Source organism: Pristis pectinata, chromosome 16 (assembly GCF_009764475.1).
Source record: "Pristis pectinata isolate sPriPec2 chromosome 16, sPriPec2.1.pri, whole genome shotgun sequence".
NCBI lineage: Eukaryota > Metazoa > Chordata > Chondrichthyes > Rhinopristiformes > Pristidae > Pristis > Pristis pectinata.
Window position 1 is genome coordinate 11,979,249 of NC_067420.1, and position 18,756 is coordinate 11,998,004.

An 18,756-nucleotide genomic window follows, 5' to 3' on the forward strand; every position below is an offset into this window, starting at 1 on the left:
TTTATACAAGTAATGAATAACCAGGGTCCCAACACCGACCCCTGCGGCACACCGTGAGTCACTGAGCTCCATTCCGAGAAACAACCTTCAACCACCACCCTCCACTTCCTACCTCTGAGCCAATTCTGAATCCACCTAATTAGCTCTCTCTGGATTCCATGGGATCTAACCTTCCAGACCAGCCTACCATTCAAGACCTTGTTGAAAGCCTTGTGAAAGTCCAAATACACAACATCCACTGCCCTACCCGCATCTACCCTTTTGGTTACCTTTGGATATTAAAGGAATCAAGGGATATGGATTACTGCAGGAAAATGGTGAGGAGGCTAAAGATCTACCATGATCTTAATGAGTGTCAGAGGGCTGAATGCCCTTCTGAATACCCTGCTGCTGCCCCTATTTATGATGTTCCTATAAAGAAACAACCCTTGGAAAATTACCAAAGGTTTTTTTTTGGTTTTGCATTGCCTAAAACCCAAAAGATGACCTTTCACTTTCAGGGCACAGATAGAAAATGCCAACCTTTCAGTTGTTTTAAAAAGCATAATAACAGTGCTCCAGAAACAATGAAATTGTTTGTCATACATTTCACCTGTTCTCACCTGATAATCCAGCCGTACAAATGGAACGTTCACTTTTACGAGTCTTTCAAATAAAGAAACTTCCAAGGAGAAGTTTCTGGCTAGATCATACACTGTTGCACTGGGACGAAGCTGTCAAAGAAACACTGCATTAATAACTGAAGATAAAAATGGATGATAATTCATATAATCTGATTAACAATGGCCAATTATGTATGCTCAAAGCCACTGGAAGTATAGAAAGAATAATTGAGCTGCAATTTCAAGAAGCCACATCACAGTTAGCAACTGGATGGTCACCAATAATCTACAACCCAGCATATTTGGTGGCTGGACTTGGAGTTACAACCTCAACCTGCATTAAAGTAGTTTTTTTGAAGAAATCTTCTTCTTAAGCCCTAGTGTCTCAAGCTCTTTTGGTTATTAAGCCTCGGACAGTAAGAGCTCTTCACTCCAGAGGGAGCATCAGCGCTGACAGAGGGACAACACCAAGAGAGCACTAGGGCAGAGGTCAGATTGACCAGTATATTTGTTTAACCACCAGGTGTAGAATCTTCCTCATCTACATTATGGTGCCCATCAGTTATCAAAATTAATTGCCAGTCTATTAATTGCAGTACTTTGTGCTTCCATTGAAAAATTATAAATGATCCTTGATCAAATGTCCTTGATTTAGCAATGACACCTGAATGTTCAGGCTGGTTATAGAATATATACTACTAATATTTAAGTGAGTTTTCAGAAAAAGGTAGAGTTTTGTAGCAAGGAAATCATCAACCATCTTCTGTTGGCTCTTCCCTGTTTGACAGTAGAAAACTAGGAGTCTGTTTAAAAATAGAGATCCCAGGAGAATTAGTTATTGGTTTGTTGTTTGCACTTTGAGGGTAATAACAAAATCTCACAAGGGAACAAATGGAACACATACATGGCAACATTTTAAAGCAGTGTCACATATTCAAAGGGTAGTACAATGTCTTAATTCTGCTTCTTCAGCTGAACTTGCCACTATTTGAGAACATCTGCTCTTTGGATTTTACAGCACACCTCAAGCAATGGATTATGGCAACAAGGCAATTTGAAAGAAGAGAAATCCTTTTTAAAGATGAGCCTGAAACACAGAAAACTTAATCCGGTTATTGTGTTGAATTTTTCATTCTGGCATCTGGAGCTATAAACAGGACAAACTGTATTCCTGAATGGGCTCACTCTTCATTTTGTATGGGTGTCATTTTGCTGACAGACCATAATATTGCACAAATTATACAGCACATTCTGCTGGAAATCAGAAGTACCAACCTAAGGTGGTGGTCGTTCCAGTTCTTGGTTCCTAAAAAAAAAGTAATTTGCTTTCCATTGCAAAGCTCAAAGTGATGGATTGTAGCTACATATTGAATGAGGCTATTAATATTGAACGGACTGGAAATTCCATTCTTGTTTTTCCAATGGCATTAAAGCAGTGTTGGTTTCAGGGTTTCACTCTAACATTGTTTTTAAAAGGTGAGAAAAAGGTCACAAACTTCAGTTGTCAGGTTCCAGAAGAGTGCTGTTGGATTTCACTGTATTACTGCTCAGTTAGTTTCAGCACACGATTTTATTATGTATAAATGATCTGTTGCAAGATCTCCCAACTGCCAGCACACAGCCTTGCAGCTGCAACCTCAGGAGCCAACTCTTAAAGGATCATACTGGATAGTACCGCTGCCTCAAGATAGACACTGTAACAATGGGCTAGGGGATGGAGAGTGCACTCGAGGACACCTGGTGAAGAACAGTAACCACTAAAGTCCAATTCTTTATGCAGCGGGACCCTGGATACCTCTCAGGACTGTATTCTGGTGCTTCTGGCAGGGGGTTGCTAGAATATTTTTGTAAAGAGAAACACTAAAGAAAATGACTGCAACCCTCACCTCCCATAGGCAAGCACGTGTTCAAGCTTGTATTTGAGGTAGTAGGTCATATTTCTGTTATTCCCGTACGGGATGGCACTGGCAAGGCTAGCATCCTTTGTCTGTCCAGAACTGCCCGTAAACTGTTGAGATTTGTTAACAGTTGTTAATATTACGTGATTCAGACACACCACTGGCCGGATAGGGTAAGCAAGGAAGGCAGATTTTCGTTCCTTGAGGATATTTGTGAACCAGAAACGACAATTTAGTTGTTTCATGGTTACCATTATTGACACTCACTTTTTTTTAAAATAATTACCAGATTCTTCATTTTAAATCTCCCAGCTGCCTTGGTGGGATTCAAACTCACATCTCCAAATCAACAGTCCAAACTTAGCCATATGTCCAGTAACTTAACCACCTTACCATACCATATATGGTTAGGATCTCAGCAAAAGATGATCTTAGTGAAGCCTAGACGTTGCTCCACACATCCAGTTGTATGCATGGGTCCCTGTAAATTCTGGATGATGAGTACTCAAGTGCCTGCTCCTGTATAATTCTTGCAACTATCAATGATGCCTAGAGGCGATTTCCATACTGTCCAATTCAGCAGTGAACAAACCCCCAATGAACACCAATTTTGAGTATGAAAAAACGATTGAAGATGCAAAAAGGGCTCAGTGTTAAATGTGACCACTGTGAGAAGTAAGAACACAGAGTGCCGGGGAGCAATCTGAAGAAGAATGCAGTTTGAGTGAAGGCCCAGGGTTCGTGAAATCTTGTGCCACGAGTCAAGAAAAACATTGTATTTTTAGATTAGTGAGGTTGAAATTCAGATTGGAGATGAATACTGGGCATTATATTATTTTCTAGGGCTAATGAAAATCCCACCAAGAAATTGTGCACTGAAGTTCCTGCCAAGGGATAAGCAGCTGGGACTGGGCCTGATATTGCTCTACTTTCAGCTACACAGCACTGTTTCGTTCAGTGTTGTGAGAAGGAATATTTGGGCCATTAAATTTCGGCCAAAAGATATGGAAATGGAAAGATATGCCAGTTAACACAAAGGTCGCCAGTACAAATTCCAGTCCCAAATGATATTACCTCTGTTCATGAGGTTCATTTGACTGTGGATTGATTAACATGAAGTAATTCTTCCTACATGTTAGCTGGTGTTTGGCCATTTCAAATGTTTAATGTTTAGCTTGGTCTGTTTGGTGGATGGATGAGGAAAATGAACATTCCACATCGGTTGCATAGATGCCCAATTCCATTCAGCTGTTAAGACTTTGGACAAAAGGGTGGATTCAGATACGATCAAGGCCAGTGTCTTACAATCATCTCCCTCATAACAATTGGGTGAGAATGAAAACGAGGTAATAAAAGTGGATCAATTACCCAAATAAATCAAATGCGCAACTACTGAAGGGACCAAAAGTAGGGAAGGCATATACTGACCTGTTGATGGTCTCCAATGAGAATGAGATGTTGGCAGGCAATGCTGAGTGTTGTTATTAAATGGGCTTCCAGAACCTCAGCTGCTTCTTCTACCACCACAATGCGGGGCTGTACTTCCTGCAGAACCTTCCTGTATTTAGCTGCACCTATTTAAATGAATAATTTAATTAAATTCTTGAGGTCATGAAGCCATACAACTACACGGCATGCAAAAGTTTGGGCATCCCGGTCAAAATTTCTATTACTATGAATAGCTAAGCGAGTAAAAGATGACCTGATTTCCAAAAGGCATAAAGTTAAAGATGACACATTTCTTTAATATTTTAAGCAAGATTTCTTTTTTATTTCCATCTTTTACAGTTTCAAAATAACAAAAAAGGAAAAGGGCCCGAAGCAAAAGTTTGGGCACCCTGCATGGTCAGTACTTAGTAACACCCCCTTCTTTCAATTCTTGTTTGGGGGATTTTCGTCCATTCTTCCTTGCAAAAGGCTTCTAGTTCTGTGAGATTCTTGGGCCATCTTGCATGCACTGCTCTTTTGAGGTCTATCCACAGATTTTTGATAATGTTTAGGTCAGGGGATTGTGAGGGCTTGTGCCTCTTGAGATAATCCATTGTGGATTTTGAGGTGTGTTCGGATCGTTATCCTGTTGTAGAAGCCATCCTCCTTTCATCTTCAGTATTTTTACAGACGGTGTGCTGTTTGCTTCCAGAATTTGCTGGTATTTAATTGAATTCATTCTTCCCTCTTCCAGTGAAATGTTCCCTGTGCCACTGGCTGCAACACAAGCCCAAAGTACAATCGATCCACCCCTGTGCTTAACAGTTGGAGAGGTGTTCTTTTCATGAAATTCTGCACCCTTTTTTCTCCAAACATACCTTTGCTCATTGCGGCCAAAAAGTTCTATTTTAACTTCATTAGACCACAGGACTTATTTCCAAAATGCATCAACCTCGTTTAGATGTTCCTTTGCAAACTTCTGATGCTGAATTTTGTGGTAAGGACGTAGGAAAGGTTTTTTGACTCTGTCACAAACCAGCAACAAAAGAAACACACTGAGCATGATTCAGTGTTAAAAACTATTTTATTAATCACTACTTATGATAATACATAAAATAAAAGTAAAAAAAAATGTTAGTATGTTAGAATTCAAGAATGTTAAACCTCGAACGTTAACCCCAAAACTAAACTCTTCGTGTGTGTGTGTGACAAAGTCCAAAACTCCCAGTTCCGGAATGGTTCTTAAAGTTCAGTTCCGCAAGCCATAAGGTGAAACATGAGCAAGGGCTTCTTCAACAACCACCGTTGTCTGAAGATAAGATGTAGATGTAGAAAAACATAGAGAGAGTACATACGAAATCCAAATGTTCCACGATGGAACCCAAACGACACTTCAGTGTTTACTCGGTAGTGACTTCCTCACCCCGAAAAGCATCCGAACGGTGGTCGTCCACACACAAATACCTGTTTCCTTCTACAGGTCAGCAACAAAGTGAACTCCACCGGATTACTTCCAACTTCCATACATGGATTTCAGTGGCAAACACAGTTATTGTTTCTCATCCATCGATAGAGAAAACAAGCAGGCTGGTGTCTCTCTCCCTTCTCTCTCTCTCTCCTTCTTCTTCTGCCTTCTTCAACAACGTCATTACGTCCTTTATCTTCTATTGACGTAAGCACGCCCCACACACACATACACACACACTCTCTATCTTAAAGGGACTTTCACTGAGTCCGTAACAACTCTTCCGTGAAGGTCATATTTGTGCAGGTGTTGCTGCACAGTAGAACAGTTCACCACCACTCTAGAGTCTGCTAAATCTTCCTGAAGGTCTTTTGCAGTCAAACGGGGGTTTTGATTTGCCTTTCTAGCAATCCTACGAGCAGTTCTCTCGGAAAGTTTTCTTGGTCTTCCAGACCTCAACTTGTCCTCCACTGTTCCTGTTAACTGCCATTTCTTAATTACATTATGAATTGAGGAAACGGCTACCTGAAAACGCTTTGCTATCTTCTTATAGCCTTCTCCTGCTTTGTGGGCATTATTTATTTTAATTTTCAGAGTGCTAGGCAGCTGTTTAGAGGAGCCCATGGCTGCTGATTGTTGGGACAAGGTTTGAGGAATCAGGATATTTGTAAAGCTTTGAAATTTGCATCACCTGTCCTTTCCTAACGATGACTGTGAACAAGCCATACCCCTAACAAGCTAATGAAGGTCTGAGACCTTGGTAAAAGTTATCTGAGAGCTCAAATCTCTTGGGGTGCCCAAACTTTTGCATGGTGCTCCTTTCCTTTTTCTCACTCTAAAATTGTACAAAACAAAAATGATACATTAATCTTGCTTAAAATGTTGAAAAGAATGTTTCATCTTTAACTTTATGACTTTTGGAGATCAGTTCATCTTCTACTTACTTAACTATTCACAGTAACAGAAATTTTGACCAGGGGTGCCCAAACGTTTGCATGCTACTGTAATAATCTGCATGTTATCTGGCTCTAGCTTCCTTTTAAGAGACTGGATCAATGTATTTATCTCAGCAAATTCAAGACATTGAGGAATTTGGATGGAAGCTGCAGTGGCCAACACAAAACAAAGGCTGCTATCCTTAACTTCCAGCAGGACCTGCTGTGCAGGTTCTGTATGTGGTCTACCAACAATAATAAATTGCTCCACAACCCACTGTTTGAGGTTTGCAAAATTCACAGAGCAGACGTGTTCAAGTTTCGGCACATTCAGTCAAATATAGAAGTGTGATAACCATCAGGAAAGTTAAAATATTTAGCAGGTACCAGGACTGTCTGCCAACAGACATTGTGTGGGATGGTACTGATATATTCTCTTCCAGACTGAATTTGAAGAAGCCAATGCTCAGGTGATGCACAGATCTACAGTTCTCACCAGAGGCTGAAGTCTGTGCAGGGAAGTTACATGGGAAAGAGCCCATTGCAAAGCCTCTTCTTCAATGAGGGGGTGCCTAACAACTATTACTGTAACTACTGAGGCCCAACCACCTGGTTATCTCAGGGAGTGGAACCAACTGGAATGGACAACAGTAAAGTCCACTGGGTCCTCGTTTGTTATCTATAGAGGATAGCAGTCAGTAGGGAATAAGTAGCCATCAGTGGTGGCAGCAGGAAAGGGGACACTCAAATCCAAATTGGACAATGAGACAGGAGGAGGTCACATAGCTGGATTCTGTTATTTCTACAAAATCTTGGAGAAAAAGAGTCAGAGAGAGGTACAGTGCTAAACAAGCCCTTTGACCCAGAGTCCACACTGACCATCAGCCACCCACTAATTTACACTAATCCTATTTTATTCTCCCCACATTCCACCAACTCCTCCCAGATCCTACCACTCACCTACACACTAGGGGTAATTTACAATGGCCAATTAATCTAACAACCCACGCGTGTTTGGACATGGGAGGAAACTAGAGCACCTGGAGGAAATCCACGCAGTCATGGAGACAATGTGCAAATTCTGCACAGACAGCACCCAAAGTCAGGATTGAACCTGGGATTCTGGCGCTGTGAGGTAGTGGCTCTGTTACCTGCTCCACTTTGCTGCCCAAATCAACCTTTAGTTTCCATGCCACATGGACAAAGAAAGATTTTTGTGCAATGTGCATCAATAAACCATACTTAAAACAAGTTTACATTTCATTCTCACATAATTCACCGAGGACCCTCATCACTCCTGGAGGTTAAAGCCAATTTATGTCCAGTTGGATTCTAATAGTTGTATGATCTCACATACTTAATGGACTTAAAGAGATCAAACCTGTGGTTGTCATTCCAACAACTTTAGCTTCCTTCAGAACCCAGAGGTCTTCTTGTAACCTCAACTCAGTCAGTCTGTCAGCTGCTGCTTGGTAAAGCTGCTCGTGCTGAATTATCCTCCGCCTTATATCCATCTGATACATGGATGACCACAACCTAGAATTTCAAAGCTTTATATTAGTGAATTATTGGAATAATCACAGATGAAAAAACATTATGGCAAAATTTCATAACCACTCCATTCCAATGAGTGTCAGGTTTCCATTTCCTGGGCCACTGCAAAGGCCCTCTTCTTCCACTAGGGGGTGCCTAATAGCCATTACTGACTCCACCCAGGCCCCAACATTCAGAGATCTCAGGAAATGGCTGCAACTGGCTTGAACAACAGGAAAATCTACCGAGTCCTCAGTTGCCGCTATCTTTTGCAGATCACAAGTGGGGAAGATGTAGTCATCAGTGGTGGCAGCATGTGAGGCAATGGGTCCTTTTGCCCAGGGACACCCAGGAATGAGGCGGCTCTGTATGTCTACATTTGATGGGAGTAGGTGAAAAGGAGAGAAGGTTATCAACCAGAGCAAGGTGTTTGGAACAAGGACTGTTCCACGTAGCCAACAAAAAGACAGGCGCAGCTGGGGCCCATGCCAGTGCCCGTGACTACACCTTTGATTTGTAGAAAATGGGAGGAATCAAAAGAAAAGTTGTTGAGGGTAAGAACAATTTCTGCCAGGCAGATGAGTGTGTAAGTGGAAGGGAACTGGTTGATTTATTGTTCCAGAAAGAAGTGACGACTCTCCTGATGGGGGTTGCAGGTATATAGAGACTGGAGATCCAAGGGAAAGATGAGGAAGTTGGGAGTAGGGAATTGGAAGCTGTCTAATTGATGGAGGGCATGAGAGGTGTCCCAAGTAGATCAGAAGGGACTGAACAAGGTTTGAAGACATAAGTTTGGTGGGGCAAGAGCAGGCAGAACCAATGGGTTTACCAGGGCCGTCCTATTTGTGGATCTTAGACAAGAGATAGAAGCTGGCAGAAAGCTATCAAGCAGCTTGATAACTGGCTTCGAGCCCAAAGATATTAACTTTCATCTTGAATATACTCAAGTGACTGAGCCTGCACAGCTCTCTTGGATGGAGAATTCCACAAATTCAGTTTGCTCTGAATAAAGAAATAGTTTTCATCTCAGATAGTTGACCTGTTATTTTAAGCCTCTCACCCTTGGTTAACTGAAAGAGTAGTGCAGAATCAGCAACCTTTCATCTACTCTGTCAAACCCTGCAAGTATTTTGTATGCTTCAAAGAGATACATTCACCATGACTGTGCACACATTAAAGAGTATAAGCATACGGAGGAATTTAAAATAAGGGGACATGTGGGAGGAAGGGGTTAGATAGTCTTAGGCAGGGTTTAAAGGTCAGCACAACATTGTGGGCCAAAGGGCCTGTATTGTGCTCTACTGTTCTATGTTCTAAGAGCAGCCCATCTAAGTTTTTCCAAACCTTTGCAGCAAGAAAGGGTGTATTGTCAAAGGTTGGGAAAATTAGCCCCCATAAATCGCATACCTCACTACAAGATGGTCTAAGTGTAAAAGAAAAATGTTCTCTAGGAACCATTATTTCAGTCAACCAATTTCAATCTATTAATTTCTACCAAGCTGACTAATTAACATAATTTTCAATGATGTACGAGTCTCAAGAATATCATGCAGGGTTTTTGTACCATGTTTGGTGAATTCATCTCTCCTTCCATATTCTGAATTACAAATTTGGATCTCAAAACTATTCATTTTTCAAATGACACGGCGTTATTAATTTTTTATTCATCAATTTTTTTGAGTTGGAAAAATCAAATGAAAAGCTTCAGATCAAGTGCTACTGTTTAAAACTAAAACATATAAAAGTCTAAAAACTCAATTTCCCAACGAAAATTTTCCTTGTCATGTAACTGAAAAATGAATTCCACTAACCACACTCCCCGGCACCATCCAACCCACAGAGGGAAGCATGGATGGCACCATTTCCAAGTTGTCCTGTGTCGGTCTGGAAATTTGACTGGGCAGTTCCTTGCATAGCAGGGGAAATGGCATCATGTTATTTCAGGCATTAAGAATAATGATTCAGAATAACTTGGGTTCTAAACTCTGTTGGACAATTCCCTTGCAATCTTCTGGCACCCTTTTTGCAACTTATCCACCAAAACAAGCACCAACCCTGCTACCCATTCACCACCTACTTCACAGTCACAGTTGATCCAGGACACCTCTTCATGATGATTATCCAGGAGTTACGTTCCCCCGCCCCACAATTTCACTCCCCACTGACCCAAAGCATAGACCCTCCCTCACAAAAGGCACACCAACCTGAGCCCCCTTCCACCTCCGCCATCTTCTCCACTGACTACAGCCCCACTGAATCAGCACATAGGCCTGAGCTTTCTTCTCTCATCTCATTCATCCTGGATCAAGACACAGGCCTGATCCTTCTTTCCCCTACCCTCACACCCCCTTGGGCATTGGGCACACTGCTTTATTTATGGATATTTGTACTGGGAGCAGGAGAAGGTCACTCAATTCTTCTGGTGAGCTCCAACATTTAATAAAACCATGGTTGATATGACTGTAACCCAAGCTCTGCACTCATGCCTACATGTGGCAAACCCCAGCCCCCTGCTTATCAAGAATCTATCTACCTCTGCCTTAATACATTCAAGCTCTCTGCTTCCACCAGCCTTTGAGTTTCAAAGACTCAGAAAATATTGTCAAATGGGTGACTACTTTTAAACAGTGGCTCCTTGTTCTAGATTCTCCCATCAGAGGAAACATCTTCTTCACATCCACCCTGCACCAGGGGTTCACAACTAAAGTAGTCCTCGGCTACCCACTGCAAGGGCCGCCCAGTGCACCCACTTTAGTGGACCAGAATCTTTATCCCATGGAACCCAATGGGCACATTGCACCACCACTCACAGAGAAGTGGCAGCAATATCAGAGTAAAATCATGGTTTCAAGAGCACCAGGAAGTTTATTAACAATAAAAAAAACACACACGAATTGGAACAAGAAACTTAAAAAACAAAAAATTCTCTCAATACTCAGATAGTGAGGCCACATCTACAGTGAGGAAAAAAAGTTAATACTTCAGATGAATGACATTTCATCAGGTCATCAAACTGAAATAGGAGTATTTCCCTCTCTGCAGATGATGCCTCACCTGCTGGATATTTACAGCGCTTACTGCTTGTGGTTTTCCAGCATCTGCAGTTCATTGGCTTTTCCAGTAGAACAGGAAATATTGATAGAGAGTAGCATGGATCCTCTCACCTGTACAGGCGCCATCGGTCCTTGAGAGGAAGCAGCCAGATATTGGAAATTGTTTTCTCTTCCGCTGCACTCATAACACCACCATTCTGCAATTCCCCCCGTGCTTTCTTTTTCATTTTCTTCTTCTGTGCACGCGGTTGCTGTTTCAAAACAGAACACCATGCTAAGTGGCAAGACTGAAAAGCCAGATGAAAAGGTTATTCTGAAATACTTTTGGGAATACAGAAGAGCTGCTCAAGTGTATGTGCTTGTTACACAGCATCTGCCCAAAACTTTCCATCCATACTGAGTCCAGGATTGTCTGATCCACACTGGTACTGTACTGTACAGAGTACGACCGTACTCTGCTGAATTTGCACTGAAGCAATAATAGTTTGCTGCTGACATTAAGGCTGGCAATTTAATTCATTTATAACTTTAATGAAAAGATCTCATTTCAGAACCTCTGGACTTACCTGCCAGCCTTCTTCTTTCATTGGGAGTGCTGCCTGAGTTCCTTGGTTAAGATTAATTGCTAGCAATGTGTTTGCCAGTTCAGCAATATCAGCGTCTTCTTTCTTCCTGGTCCTCATTTTTAGCTCATTGCCATCAATGACTCTCTCTGCCTGAATGAGCTCTGCTTCCTCAGGGATATGAATCAACTCTTCTTCTTCTTCTTCCTCTTTATCTTCATCTTCCTGTTCGTCTTAATACAAAAAAAGTTTCAATTATTTTTAGAACACGAGGAATAGGGACAGAATACAGTCCTCTGAGTCTGCTCTACCAGGCAATAAGATCCTTGTTAATCAAACATCTCATCTCCCAGTTTCCATCAAACACAAATTACTTGATTATCACAGCAAGTCCAAACATCCATCAACCTCCACTTCAAATGCATTGAAGGACCAACCATCCACACCCCTCTGTAGTAGAGAATTGCAAATAATTACAACCCTTTGAAGAAATTTCTCTTTGCATCAATCCTGAAAAGCTGATGCTGAGACAATGACCCAGAACTCTTCCCGTCCAAACCCCATTGCGTGGTAATGGTGTAAACTCCAAACATGGCCTCCTTTCCTTGAAAGGATAGTAGATTAATTCAGACACAGACATATGACAATCAAGCAGAGTCAATGTGGTTTTATGAAGGAGAAATCACTGTTGACAACATTTTCTAGAGTTCTCTGAGGATGCAAAACAAAAACAATGCGTAAAGAGGAATCAGTAGGTACAGTACATTTGGATTTCCAGAAGGTATTCTATAGAGTGCCACATAAAAAGTAAGGAGTTAGAGGTAACATATTGCCATAGTTAGGGGAGTGGCTAACAAACAGAAAACAAAGTCCAGATAATTGGTCTTCTTCAGATTCACACTCAGTAAATAGTGGGGTGTCACAGGGATCACTGCAGAAGCCTCCACTAATTGTAACCTATTTTAATGGCTAAAAATGAAGGGGCCAGGAATACTACAACATCAACAAATGTGGTTATTAAGGTAGAAGGTTGGCAAGTTATGAGGAAAACAGAGCCAGCAGAGGGAGAGATAAAGGTTAAGTGAACGGGCAAATCAAGTATAATGTAAGAAAATGTGACATTATCCACTTTGGAAGCAAGAATGAAAAAAAACAAAATTTTATGTAAATGGAGCAAGATTACAAAATGTTTCAGTAATAAAGGGTTTTCAGAGCACCAGCACATGAAACACAAAAGCAACATGCATGTACAGGAAGTAATAAAGACTAATGGTAGGTTGGGCTATATTGCGTATAGAGTATAAAAACAGGGAAGTTTATAGAGCAGTGGCAAGATGGGACGGGTAGTACTGCACATGCAGGAGGCAATGCAGTGAATCACCAGGTTGATTCCCGCAATGAAGAGTTTTAATAAAGACTGAGCTGGTTGGGTCTAAAACCACTGGAGATCTGAAGAATAAATCATACAAGACTCTGAAGTGGTATTGACTGGCTGGATGGTGGGAGGAGGTTTTCCCTGGTGGTAATATCTAGAACAAGGGGCATAGTTTTAGAATAAGCAGGAGTCACCCTTTTATGACAGCAATGAGGAGGAATTTCTTGTCCAGAGGGCCATGGATCTTTGGAGTTCTCTACTCCAGACAGTGTGGAGGTTGAGTCATTGAATATATGCAAGGGTAGATTGAAAGATGTTTGAAATATTAGGGTTGCAAATGTGTAAGAGGAGAGAGTGTGAGAGGTGTAGAGGCAAAGACTAGATCAGCTCTGTTCTTGCTGAATGGCACAGTGGTCTCAAAGGCCCGATGGGCTTACACCAGCTCCTGTTTCTAATATTCACCAGAATGAGAAGGAACCATTTTCAGACACTTTTAGTAAACAGGCTTTCAGTTAGGATGTGAGGGAGAAGCTGCCAAAATCAGACAGTATAAAGCGCAAGATGTAGTAGCCATTAATACAAACAAGAATCAGCTTTCAAACTGGCTTCAAACGCAAACTACAAGCAATGACTGGTTTAGAAATTATAAGGATGGTCGCATAAACAAATAGCACTATCTGTGAAGAGAGCAGGTCAACTGGTTCACAGCTGAAGGCCACTGAAGAGATTTGGTTTAGAAACTGACATAACCAAGAGACATTCGCATGTCCAATGGCCTACATCAAAACCTCCAGGATGAGATCAGGGAAGATTCCAGACTGGCTGTTTTGCCATTTAGCGCAACAAACATGATCTTACTTGTTCTGGGTTTCTGTCAGAAGCTTTGAGAATATTGATGTAAATAACCTTATGAATAACTAACCCCATTTGCCCACATTAGGTCTGTAACCTTCTATGTCTTGGCTATTCAAATGCCTGTCTAGATACCTCGTAAATGTTGTGATTGTATCAGTGTCCACCTCCTCCTCTGGCAGTGTGTTCCAGATATCAACCATTCTAAAACTTTCGCCTTTGACTCCTTTTAAACCTATTCATTCTCACTTTAAAACTGTCCCCTCTTGTCTTAGACACCTCCACCATGGGAAAAAATATACTCTTACAATCTACCCCATCTGTGCTTCTCATAACTGTAGAAACCTTTATCAGGAGACTGAGGGGTGACCTACAGTCCAGGGAAAACAAACCCAACCCATCCAATCCATCCTTGTGACTGAAATCCTCCAATCCAAGTAACAACCTGGTGAATCTACGCTGCAACCTCTCCAGTGTAGTCACATCCTTCCTATGATGTGGCAACCAGAACTGCACATGATACTCCAAGTGTGAGCAAACCAATGTTTTGGAAAATTGTATCATGATGTCCCAACTCTTATATTCCATGTCTCATCTGATGAAGGCAAGCGTAGCGGATGCCTTCTTCAATCTGTGTTGCCATTTTCAGTAAACTATTGACTTGTACCCTAAGGTCTCTGTTCATCAACACACCTTAGGGCCCTACTATTTACAGTGTAGGTCCTACCCTTATTTGACTTCCCAAAAATAAATAAGTCTGCATTTGTCAGGATTAAATTCCATCTACATTGCCCTACCCAACTCTCCAGTTGATCTATATCCTGCTGTAGCCTTAGATAATCTTCTTCACTATCTTCGACACCACCAATTTTCATATCACCCGCAAATTTACTAATCAAACCGCCGACATTCACCTCAAAGTCGTTAACAAACAAAGGTCCCAGCACCGATACTTGTGGTACACCACTGGACACAGACTTCCAATCAGTGAAGCATTGTTCCACCACCCCCCTGCCTCCCATCACCAAGACAATGTTGGATCTAATTTGCCAGCTTGCCTTGGATCACATGTACTAACCTCCTGAAACAGCCAACCATGTGCGACCTTGTCAAAAGTCTTACTAAACTCCATGTGGTCAACATCCTCCATCCTGCCCTCATCAATTTTTAGTTACCTCTTCAAAATAACTCATGCAAATTAGGATTTCCCGTGAACAAAACCATGCTGACTATCCCTAAACAGTCCCTGCCTTTCTAAGCGTAAATAAATCCTGAAGCTTAGATTTTTTTTCCCAATAATCTCCCTATCACTGGTGCGAGGTTCACTGGCCAGTAGTTATGTCGCTTATCCCTGCTGCCCTCCTGAAATAAAGGAACAGCGATAGCTATCTTCCAGCTTTCTGATGCCTTACCAGTGGCAAACAAAGATGCAAAAGTGTCCTTCAGGGTCCCAGCAATCTCCCCCTTTGCCTCCCATAGCAGCCTGGGATAGATCTTATCAAGCCCTGGGGATTTATCCACCCTTATGTGCTCCATGACATCTAACACCTCCTCCTTCTTAGTGCTGACAAGTTCCAGAACGTCAACAACCCCATTATCTTCCACAGCTTTCTCCCTGGTGAATATAGGCAATTTGTCTCACCATCACCCCAGCCCATCCAACTCAAGGCCTCCAGTCCTGACAACATCCTTGTGAATCTTTTCAGTGCTCTTTCCAGCTTAATGACATCATTCCTATTGCTAGGCAACCAGAACTGCACATGATGCTCAAGTGAGGTCTCACCAATGTCTTATACAGCTGTAACATGACATCCCAACTCCTGTACTCAGTGCCCTGACTGACAAAGACTCACTCATTTTCAGTTGCCTGTACATGTCCACTTCTACTCAGTCATAATACTACAGGATAATTGTATGTTTTACCCCGATCTTCAGCCAATGTAAACACAGCAACTAAGATGGAAACATGAGATTTTCAAGACTTGGCTTCAGAATTCCATTCTTGTTGCTGATTATCATTTCTGAAGAATGCTGTATCCTTCTTTGAAAATCGCACTCACAGAAACATTCACTTAAGGGGAGCAATGAAAGTACTCCCAGAATAATAACCTGCCTCACTGAGTGATATATTCCAGCAACCAATTAATATGTGGCCATATCAAAAGGTACACGTCAGAACATTTTGTCATTAAGTGATCAAATTAAATGCTTTAAAAGTACTGTAGGAGCAAACTGGGTGTGAAGGAAATGGAGTAAAATATTAATTGTGGCCTGGTTACAACCAAAGAGTTGCATTAAAAAAAATCTGAACACTTTAGTACCTGCATTTTCCATGTTCAGAGGTGATATTCCAGGAATTTCAGTCACACCCATGAAGCCAAGACCCAACCACTCTAAGATTAATGAATGCCTTCCTCCAGGCAATGGAATATTATCAAAAATCTGCAAAATTAAAACATTCAGTAAAACTTCATTGAAATTTAAAAACAACTGAAATCTGTAGTAAAAACAGAACATACTGGAAACACTCAGCAGGTCAGGCAGCATCCACAGAAAGAGATACAGAATCATTATTTCAAGTTGAATACCCTTCATGCCTGAGCCACATGAGGGTTATAAACACTCAAACTAGTATTTAAAATGAGTTACTGCAGGAAGGATGTCCAGAAAGAGAATACCCGATGGCACTTCAATTCTGAATCATATGTCAATTATTTCCACAGCTCACCAGCACATATCTGCATTACAGAATTTAAGCTTTCATTGCAGTGCATGCTAAGGGAAACCCATATGCAATTATACCCATCCCTGATGCCATCTAGTGACATCTTGGGGAAACAGACTTACTAAATTTCTAAGCCCACACGATGAACAATCACTTGTTCAAGATGTGGTAAAAAACATTGGAATTTATGGATCCATATCTTTGCAAACTTCATTGTAAATGGAGAAAATAGAGGAATAACTAAGATATTCATACCAGTCCACTCTGTAAGCTGTTCCAGTGCTCTGGTGAAATGTATTTTTCCAAATACTGTTCATGAAGAACTCCTTGTGTTGTGCACTCCAAGTGTCTTGCTGCAGTGCAAATTTTTTGCTCAGACTCTCTCATCTGATTGGTTACCTGTAATAATTTATATTTAATAATTTACTTCATGCATTATTTCTAATATTCATTTCAAGACATGGGATTTTAGCAATGCTTTATAGATGAGAGAAGATGTACGATTAAAATACAAAATAATCAGTTTCACAGGGTGAGGAGTGAGTGGGAAAGGACGGAGAGAGAAGAGAGACCAGAGAGGGAGAAGAGGAGAAGGAAGTGAGGGGAGGGTGAAGGAAAGAGGAGAGAAGAGAGGGTGAAAGAGAAAGGGGGCGAGGAAAGAGAAAGAAAGCAGGTGCAATAGAGTAAAAAAGAGAAAGTGAAAGAGTTCCCTCTGACAATCTCCTTTTATTTCCCTCCCCCTGAACTCTCTCTCTCCTCCTCCCCATACCCCATTTACCCAACAGATGCTTCTGCTCTCCAGATCAAATAGCACAGGAGTCAAAGTCCCTACATTCAATACTGGATCATCTCCGACCCTCAGCCACTACTCATGACCAGGCCGGATATAGGTTGGTTAGGGGCTGTGAAAGCAACTTACAGTCAAATAGTAAAGCATCAGGGACTGGGAAAGTGCACTGAACATGCAGATTAATGTATAGACAGGGGCAATATATCAGCTGAAAGTGGCTCAAGAATATCAGTGCAAAACTTTTACATTCCGATTTCCGCAGTTATACATTAATTAACAATCACGTTACTGGTGACTAACTTAGAATCCCAAAACATACTGCATTCTTACTTCAAAATAGGCTCCACGCAGGTGCTGAGGGAGTTTTTTTCTAAAATCCCTGGTGTTCCTCAGTTCCTTCAGGGTGAATCTTTTCAGTAGTTCGCTGTTACTCCTTCCGCCCACTCTGACCAGACCAGTGTGCAAAAATCCATAGATTCCTGAACAAAATAATAGTTTATTTGGCCAAGGTTGTCCTCTTGCAGTCAGAGATGTATAAGGGTCTATCACCCCCAATACAATCATACCATCTTCTCTCAAAGACCTCTTGTACCCTTACTAACAATCTGGGTTTACATTCTGTGCCATCCAGCACTTTACTGTTGGACTACCCTTGGAAAGACAATGCAAAAATAATTCTTCCTGAGAGAGAGGGAATTATGTCACTCCATCCGAATTAACTTCATTCTAGGCATCTCACTTCAGCAAGGATATGTTCATCTTGAAGTGAATGGAGTGTTGATTTTGGACTAAAAATGCTAAATTATGAAGAGAGCTTCATAATCTAGATTCAAAATACCTCCAGTATGGAAAATTGAATGGTGATCCAATTAAGATGTTTAAGACAACTGAAGTAGCTGATAGAATAGGTCTACTTCCCCTGGCCTACTGGGTCCAAGTGCTGTGAATGCATACAAAGACATGCATAGCCACATCAAAGATCAGAGTTAAGGTGACATTTGTACCTGAAAACCCAAGAAGTATAGATGGTGGCAGTGGAGGTATAACATGGAGGCCTGTTAATTTTGTCTATGAACCATGGAGTTGCAGAATAAATCATGTACAGGTAAGTAGTAATTATTGCTCACAGGATCACTCTCAGAAACAGATGCTAATCATGCACTTAAACATAGAAAGAGTGGAACCTTATGCTATTCCAAACTTAACTCTTCTGGTGGCAGGAGAGGTTCATGTTGGAATTGAGGCAAATTGAATAGTGCTCTTGCTAACATGGATGTGGGGATATGCGGCCTCTGCTCAGCTGGTATCAGCTTCATAATAATTGTTTCTCTCTTGACAGATGCTGCTATTTCCACCACTTTCTATTTTATTTCCAGCATTGTAGTACTTTGCATTTGGATGATATAATGGCTGACATGGTGATAGAAGCAGATTCAATAGCAGCTCTCAAAAGGGAACTGGAAAGAAAAAAATGGCAGGAAGTGGGAAAGAGCTGGGGAATAGGTCTAATTAGACTGCTCTTAAAAACAACAGCTGC

At 41.4% G+C, this 18,756-nt stretch overlaps 1 protein-coding gene across 7 annotated transcripts in view; it reads right to left on the reverse strand.

The window, feature by feature from the left end:
• The window catches only part of znfx1 (zinc finger, NFX1-type containing 1), a 56,682-nt gene that overhangs the window by 14,145 nt on the left and 23,781 nt on the right, over nt 1-18,756 (reverse strand). For all 7 annotated transcript variants that reach the window (XM_052031547.1, XM_052031546.1, XM_052031549.1 and 4 more), the window contains 8 exons: nt 17,550-17,698; nt 16,685-16,828; nt 16,026-16,146; nt 11,481-11,710; nt 11,026-11,165; nt 7,710-7,864; nt 3,929-4,074; nt 603-713 (listed from right to left, as the gene is read on the reverse strand). In XM_052031547.1, coding sequence (XP_051887507.1) covers nt 603-713; nt 3,929-4,074; nt 7,710-7,864; nt 11,026-11,165; nt 11,481-11,710; nt 16,026-16,146; nt 16,685-16,828; nt 17,550-17,698 — 1,196 coding nt within the window. The remainder of the gene's footprint in view (nt 1-602; nt 714-3,928; nt 4,075-7,709; nt 7,865-11,025; nt 11,166-11,480; nt 11,711-16,025; nt 16,147-16,684; nt 16,829-17,549; nt 17,699-18,756) is intronic.